Genomic DNA, 8666 nt, shown 5'->3' with positions numbered 1-8666 from the left:
GAGTGTGTCATCATGCAGGACTGCCATATTTGTTTAAATGAAGCAAGACAACATCAATTGAGGCACATTTCACTTTTCTGTCTATACGCATGACATGACCGTTCCTCTTCTTAAATGTAATCACTACACATCAAATTCTGTTATCAACTCTTGTTCATATCAGTGCTTACATCATTCCAGCTACAGAATTAAACTTTTTAATGAGTCGTACTTAGATTCATCATCTCATAGCCACATACTGGCTGTTTAAGTGAGAGATGGAGCCTAACAGAGCGCAAGGCTTTTCACAGATGCAGAAATCAGAAATGAAAATGACAAAGTGTTCAAATTTCACTCATAAAGCTTTTAAATGATACTACTGTCTGTATTTTTTTTTTACCACCAACATAAAGGAGTGTCTATAAGCAGTTACAACCCACTTGTGTTTTTTTTACTTAAATATTTCTGTAGAAAACAGAAACTGAGACAATAGTGAGTTAAATTCTGGATATTTTACATGAAGCAGTGTGCTCATTTTGATCAAATCATTTTCAATATATCCTCCAATTTGTGATAAATGTGTCAAGATAAAAACCTAATAAAATAGTTATTAATTATAATTTTTCAGAAAACTTCTTATCTTTAAGAATGTTGCTTTTTAGCCAACTGCTGGCATTTCCATTTACCCGTTTTGTGTTTTGAGATAATCTTTGCATATTCCTTCCCAGACCGGTACACGGTTCGCCTCAGTGCTGCATCAGAGAAATCCACATGGAACAGCCCAAAGCGAACGCTGAATCCATCGGCCCATTCAAAGTTGTCCATCAGTGACCATGCAAAATATCCACGGACATCCACCCCATCTTCTTGTATGGCTAAACACGGAATGAAGACATGAAAACACACTTGATTCAAAGTTTCAAAGCCTCCCACCCCCCCAATTTCCTTTTCTACTTGCGCAGCAACTGCTTTTAATTAATCCATGAACTGCTAACATGACATGGGGAAAGATTAACATCATTGTAACTTGTTGGAATCACAACAACAAGCATGATTTATGTGTAATGAGAGAACATTAATGACGCCCAGTTTTATGCTTATCAGCTGTCAGCTTTAAAGTTGTGCATTCATTCTGCTTTTTTATGGCTGCAATGATAAATCCACAAGCATACAACTATTTATCAGGCTATTAAAATGTTATTTTCTTCTTTACCAGTCTATAAATTGTTTACATACACTAACCAAATAGTCCTGTGTGAAGTCTTAAAAGAGGCAACAAAAGTTGAAGATAATTTTCTGACTAGTTTTTCCAAATATTGCTTTTAAAAGTTATGTAACTGAAATATTAGCTATTTATTATCTTAGAGGTTAATTGTAGATCTACAGTTAGATTATCATATTTGGATATTGCAGAAAGCCAACTCATTACCATTTGTTTGGTGATGAATTTGGTGTCATTTAGCATCTTCGGCCACCAAGAGCAAGCCCCGGGATGGAGCCACTATATTTTTCTTTTACACTAGTATGTCTAACTGTACTTTATGTCTCTTTTCACATATTTGGAAAACAAATGCAGACACAGTATACTGATGATTCCTTATTCTTTGCTGACATTAGCCAGAATATTGAAACGTTTTTGCTGTAATGGAAGAAAACACAGAAAACAATGACATCACCTAAAGAGCAAGTATATTACATAGACTATTGTCACCTTAACATCAAGCCAGGATGTTAGTTGGCAACCTGTCCAATAAGCTGAAGCGCTGATACGAATGGTGCTAGTCTCACCTTCAGTCAGTCATTTGAAATATTCTTTTCCAGTTTTTACACCAAAAATGAAGCGGTTAAAAAGGCTTTTTGGACTGAAGTACAGTTTAAGAGCCAGTTAACAGTGCCTGTAGTGGCCTGTTTATCCACAGTGTCCAAGGACAACAATCTACCAGTCAATTATACGGTTACCACCCAGGAGACAGGTCAGGTGTGCAACTGCAACATAAAGGAATGGTATTGCACTGTATTCTACAGTGTGCTGGACCACAGTTCTTGATAATTAAGACTTTCTAAGAGGATAATTAATTCATTCATTATAATATATATCACTTTATTATTTTCTTTGAATAGACATTTGCTCCTCTAGGACAGAAAGTGACTGATCGCTGTCTTAATGATATTAAATAAGAAAACTGAGTGATCTCAGCTGTATTTGTTCACAAGTTGTAGCTACAAGTTCCTTGTGTGAAAAATAATCATCTGTAAATGTGTGTTTCTGTAAAATGTGGGCTGCACCTGTTCCTTTACACTAGTATCCACCAGGAAACTTAGCATGTCCACCTGGAAAAAAAATTCCTTTGCACTAGAAGACAGATATTTGTGGATTTTTTGGGGCTGGTTCAAATAAGTTGAACCATATGGTGGAATTTCTGCTTGATAACATTGAGACAAACAACTAGTTTGCTATGGCTGAGAATAGGGGTGGGAAAATCGAATAAAAAAAATTGGAAATCTGGATTTTTTTTTCCTCACAATTTAAAAAAAATAAAATAAAATAAAATAAAATAAATAAAATTATCCATTATAAACTTTTTGTCATTTTCATTGGTTTTATTGATTTTTTTACTTGTATTCTTGGACATTATAGCAACTAACGAACTGAAATCAAGACAAAAAATTACTAGCAAAAAGAAGTTTTATCAAAGAATTTTTGTTTTTAATCTACAAAAATCATCAATATTGAAGAATTTTGAGAATCGCAATTTAAATCAAATCAGCACCCAAAAAATCGGAATCGAATCGAACTGGGACTAAAGCATATCGTCACAGCCCTAGCTGAGAAGAGATTATACTGTGGTTGAAAATAAAACCCCTAACAAAATTAACCATCCACACTGAAAGGTTATGCGAAAAGGTTCCCTTTGTGTTGCATCCTGATGTTCAGAGGTTCTAAAGATGCATCCACATGTGATGGTTGGTTATTAAATTTCTGAGTCGGTGTGAACTTGACCAATTTATAAAGGGGTCATTTGTCAAACTCTAATTCCATATTCAAAGAACTAAGCACCTAAAAGCTATTAAATTAAACTTCTCCAAAATACAGAATTAATTTAATACTTTCACCATCATTTGTCCCATCTTTTATGGTCTGTTTCCACTTAGTTTCCACTATTATTACCCAGTATTTAGTAGTTCTTATATAAGCCAGCTGTTACCTCTGTCCACTTCTAAGATGGTGCTCTTGTAGAACTCACAACGCTGAACATCCTCGATGTGTACTGGCCCCACCTGACAGAAACCATTCTCTGTAATGTAGACCGCTGGGTTCCTGAAGGTGTCCTGGTAAAGTCAAAGTGCAAATGTTTTTTTTCTGAAACAAGGCATTGCGGTTGTCAAGCATTCAGAGACGAGACAGATCGGTCTACAGTGTGCCATTTAGCTGCTTTTTAACGGTGCCAGGCTCAAATTAATGGCCTGTGACAAGTCACAACAGCAGGAAATTGCTCGTTTGCAAACACTTTTCAGCAAAGTAACTATTTCATTCAATCTGACAGCACTAATGAAGCATCAGTGTGCTTCTGGAGGTGTTGAAAGAAGGATTGCTGCATTCAAAATAAATGGAAAGACATGTTGTTGATCATAAAAGGAAAAGGAAGAGCAATAACTCTGTTTTGACTGTAATTAATGTGAGACTTTTTGGAGGTCTTTTCTTCGCATTGTGAGTTGGGAAATAAAAAGCAAACCATAAAATGTTTTAATTTCACTTTTACCTTTATGTATTTCAGAAGATTCCTTAAGCCGTGAGGCCCAACAGCCAGCCAAGAGACCCCACAGATGGGCCAGGATGGATCTATAACTTCTTCCAAATCTCGGTCACTACTCATAGCCAGTACCTGCTTGCAACCTCCTCCTGGTTTAACTTTGCGGGATGTGTAGTAGTTCAAAGCAAAGAAGTCCGCTGTTCCTAAAATAGCAGGGTCATCTTTGGAGAAGCAGGGCAGCCTTGAGGCGCCATTGTATCCTAGTTTCTTACTCTCAGCATCTATGGCAGATCTCATTATTCCTGGATAATCCCCGGTAACAAACACAGGCCAAGCAAACCATCCCAATGCGAATGCAAGCGCACGCTCAGTAGCAGCGATGTCCTCCCTGCAGCCTGGGTTCAGTGGCTCAAACCAGTCACTGTTGATGGCAAGGGACACGGCACCCTTCTGCTTTGCTCTGTACAAGCAGTTGTAGCTGTGCCAAGCCATGGCGTGAGCACGCAGCATGTTATGCCCCACCACATAGGCAGAGATGCCTTTTTCTTTCAACCCTGGGGCGTGGATGCCATCCTCATAACCCAGTTTGGCACACACATACGGCTCATTAATCGTGATCCAAAGTTTGACACGATCTCCAAACGTTTGGAAACAAAATTTGGCATAGTTGTCAAAGAGGGTCGCTATTCCAGGTGACTTCCAGCCTCCCTGATCCTGGAGAGTTTGAGGCAGGTCAAAGTGGTACAGAGTGACCATAGGCGATACATCACAGGCCAGCAAATCATTGATCACTTTGTTGTAGTACTGCACACCTGTTGGGCAGAAAATAACGAGCTACAATGGCAGGAAAATTATCATCGGGATTTGGTTTCATGAAAATGGATTTACCTCTATCATTGACATGCTGTGTGGTACCATCAGGTAGGAGGCGGGCCCAGGACAGAGACAGACGATAGTGTGTAAGTCCTAGCTGCTTAACACACTCCAGGTCTTTCTCCCACAGCTTGTAACTGTCACAGGCCATATCTGCATTTTGGTCCGCGTACACTCTGCCTTTCTCATGACAAAATGTGTCCCAGATACTTGGTCCTTTGCCATCTGCCTGCCATCCACCTAAAGTAGCATATAATAGCTGTTGATTCATAAAAGTAACTCGGCATGTCAGTTGCTGATATAAAGAAAATCCATCTATTTTTCAAGGCTCTAAACTTATTTGTAACTTATATTTTTAGTTCATCTCCACTGAAATCTACCATTTTTATTTGTCCAGTTACAAACAATATCTATAGCTTTTTAATATCATGTACAGAGCTAATGAAAGAGAAAAAAAAAGAGCAGTAATGTCAATGATAAAACCTTTATGCAGCGTGCAATTACATCTTATATCAGTGTCATAAAACATGTGGTAAGATTAAAGTATTAATGTAATTTTTCATAAATAAGCTTTAGCTATAGTGAGCCCCAAGTGCATACTGTAAAACAAACATCTGTTTTTAATAGATGTATGACTGTTTAACAGCAAAAACAGTTGAGCTGCGTTTCAATCTGCAGAAGGTAACTTTGGTATAGATTTTAAGGGTTATTACGTCCATTAAATCCAAATGCAGTCCACACACACAAACACACACACTCACACACACACACACACACACACACACACAATTGAAAACGGATTATACAGCAGCTGCACATGCTCAGAGCCTCGTGGTTTTGTTTACCTACCTTCAATTTGATATGCAGAAGTTGCCGCTCCCCAAGCAAAGTCTCGTGGGAACATTTTTTTTAATGTCGTGATGAGACTAACACAAAGCCCAAAGCCCTAAAACCTTCACTGCATTGTTTCTTCAAGATTTTTAATCTCATGAAAGAGTTCAAGGCTCTCTGCATTTCGTGGCTGTTTAGGTATTTGAATTACAACCCGGAAGTTGTGAGATCAGCGGGCGTGTTTGTAAAGTCACGTGACATACTACATGCAAGGCCACGCCTACTTGCCATGCGTCTTACTTTTTCCTCTTTTTAGTTCTATCCTTTTTTTTTTTTTGTAGCTTTTAAGGCTAAGCTCCATTAGAAATTTTAAATTAATTAATATTATTATTTTTTATGATTATTTTCATTGTAATTATGTTGTAAAATAAAGTTTGTCTAAATTGTTGTATTTGCGACAATTGCTTTACATTCTGTTTTTATTATTGGATTAGGTGAAAAAAGTGTTTAATTTGAACTAAAAATTTATTGAACTGGAACTGGTAATGTGCACAGAAGCAATGAACCACCACTGGTTGCAGCTGCACCTTCAATCCACATGGAGGCACAAGGAGGTAGTTTAAAGTCAGGATCTCAATCAGAGGAGGTTACTGTGACACTTGTAGGTGGGCATCAGCTCTGACAGTGGTCATCACCAGGAGCCATTTTTAGCTTAAATAAAAAGAAAAAAAAAAAAGCATCTGTACCGAACAAACACACAAACAATGAAAATTATTTACAGCTATTTGCTCACCGTCTAGAAGTAGATAAGCAGACAGTGGGCCTGCATACACCAGGGAGGGCTTATGCTTTGTTAAGTTTTTCAACTTTAACTCCAAACAATACAGCAGCAGCTTCACAGTCAGGTTCCCTTTCTGTTGTGATGGATGGTTACACTTGCAAAACGTGAATACTCCGTTGATGTTAAACAACAGACTTGCCTATAAACAAAATATTCCCATGGTGCATCTGTGACCTTCTAAACTATATTATTGCTGAATCCCCACAACAGTTATGTACTGTATGTAGAATTAGCTTGCTAATTTTCACTAAGTGAAATTGACTGTGCAATGGCAATGTTTTAATTACAGAAGTGTCTGCTCAAGTTCTAATGTCACAAAAAATGAACAAACGTGATCCATGATGGTGTCCTCATTTGTGTATGTAGAATGTAACCCCCACAAATTGTTTAAAAATAAAATTAGAAAATAAACAGAGGTGTATAAAGTAGATGTAAAAAGTAGAAGTCCGGTCCAGCAGCTCTTTCCAACCAGTCACTAAACCAGGGGAATTTTATGAGCTTAGCTCCACTGAAAGGTAAATGAGTCTGTTAGTGAAAACATCTGTTTTAAATTCACAGGTAGATAAAAAAAAACAAAAAAAAAACATGGCTATTTTATTTTTACTTCTACTTTATACACCTCTAAAAACAAATAAATAAATAAAATAGCTACGGTGGAATGGCCTGAGGACAAATACTGTCAGAAGTTGACACTTCTGTACTGTGCTTTTGTCCACTTTTAGCATGAAGTGACTCACTAGACCAAGTCAAGAAAAATGGATAAGAGTCAAAAGGCAAAAACATCCTTATCACTGCCCCCAAGCCCCCACCCATTCCTCGTAGTGTCAAGGTCTCATGTGACTTTGTCTTTCATGGCTGCTGCATACTAGACCGAACAAGTTCAGACGCTCCCAGATTAAAAGACCAGGGGTTGAAAAGAAAAGACAACAACACAAAGCCATAAAAACTCACCAGAATTAAGTCAAAGTGCTGTATGCTGCCAAGGTTGTTTGCACAAATCTTTGCACAAGCAGGATTTGACGAAGACAATAAATAATAGCTAAAATGAGAAGGTGTTCATGATTTCATTTTTTGGTTTTGTGCCTTAATATACAAAGTTAAAATATACTGCTGTGACATGTAGCGTTGAACTATTGCTTCTAAAAGTGGCATAAATTCAATGAAGAGTATAAAGACAGAGTATGAAGAGTCAGCTATATGCCTGGGACCTGACTGGCAAATAGCAAATAAACATGCAAAATGGAGTGAGATTCTGGAGCTTTTAGTGATACCATATCCATAATCTGAGACTCAACTCAATCTTCCACAATGAGAACATTCTCCCCCAGAGTGAGGATCATACCTCTGTTGAATATGTCACCCCGCAGCAAAATGTGAGCAGTTTCAGGAGGTACTAGCTGCAAATGGATATTCCACACTCTTGACTGTAAAATAATATACTGTAAAAGTGTGCATTATGTGTTAGTTTTTCCTTATTAGTGTAGGAGAATGTAATCATCCACTCAAAGAAGCAGTTCAAAACAAAAGTAACTATCAACAAGAGAATATTGCAGGGGATTTTAGTGTATTTTTGGTGCACACTTACTCATTTAGCTGTGTTGCTCACTCCACAAAAGCACAAATATCACAAGTTATACCACTTTTAAGGTGAAAAATCAGGTTTGCCCAATGACAGCTGGTACTATTAAAATTGACCAAATACAATTGTTCTGGCCTTTATCTGTTAAAATAAGGATTATTATTACTAATCATTATGTGATGTGAAAAATCTGTACCAAACCAAAACTATAGGGCACTGCCACTACTTTTCTGTTGATAGCTCTGTGACTGATGGTATTTCCCCCAATTCATTTCTCCAGCAAAAAAACATGAAAGTTTTATTGTGACAGGTGGACCGGAAGTGGGTTGAATTGAACTGATTGTGCTGAAGACGGGAACTCGGAGCAGGACTTTCCACTGACATAAAAACTAGTTTTGTGCACTTTTTTTTTTTTTTTTTAAAAGATCCTAGATAATTCAAACTTTAATTGACGTGGTTTGGTTTATTTAGCTTTTCTCTATAGTGAAAAGTAGAAGAAGAGATTGTTTTTACGTTTTTTCTTCTTCGTCTGTTTTTTTTTTTTTTTTTGGAAAAAAAATAATTTCCTGTGGGTGTTCAGGGATAATGTTCTCGGGTTTATTTAATCAAGTTTGGAGTTCAACTTAAAATAAGTTTTTATTTAAAAAAAAAAAAAAAATGGACGGCATTTCCTGAAGTTGGAGCAGATAACCTGGGATGACTCCAGCCGCAAACACTCTGACCTGTGGACACACGCTTTGCGCAACAAAGAGAAGCTTTCAATAACAGGGAGAGTTATCTAGTTAAGCAGTGGGAATACTTACTACGTTTC

The 8666-nt window shown here is 37.3% G+C and overlaps 1 protein-coding gene across 1 annotated transcript; it reads right to left on the bottom strand.

Annotated features, from left to right (window-relative positions):
- Positions 1–546: 546 nt before the first annotated feature.
- gba3 (glucosidase, beta, acid 3) lies at positions 547–5537 on the bottom strand. The gene is made up of 5 exons (XM_079257681.1): positions 5454–5537; positions 4620–4844; positions 3741–4543; positions 3186–3309; positions 547–854 (listed from the first exon to the last, which is right to left on the bottom strand). Exons 1-5 carry the CDS (start codon positions 5506–5508, stop codon positions 622–624), a joined length of 1440 nt encoding a protein of 479 aa, XP_079113807.1. The 5' UTR covers positions 5509–5537; the 3' UTR covers positions 547–621.
- Between the last annotated feature and the right edge of the window lie 3129 nt (positions 5538–8666).

Source organism: Telmatherina bonti, assembly GCF_933228915.1.
Source record: "Telmatherina bonti genome assembly, chromosome: 18".
NCBI lineage: Eukaryota > Metazoa > Chordata > Actinopteri > Atheriniformes > Telmatherinidae > Telmatherina > Telmatherina bonti.
The sequence above is the reverse complement of the archived record's forward strand: the minus strand, read 5'-3'. Positions and strand labels throughout refer to the sequence as shown.

Excerpts from the sequence above, each read along its gene's own strand:
- gba3 (XM_079257681.1), bottom strand. The coding sequence starts at position 5,508 with ATGTTCCCACGAGACTTTGCTTGGGGAGCGGCAACTTCTGCATATCAA. Across the intron at positions 4,544-4,619 it reads ACAGCATGTCAATGATAGAG|GTGTGCAGTACTACAACAAA; the intron begins GTAAATCCATTT and ends TCTGCCCAACAG. Across the intron at positions 3,310-3,740 it reads ATCTTCTGAAATACATAAAG|GACACCTTCAGGAACCCAGC; the intron begins GTAAAAGTGAAA and ends TGACTTTACCAG.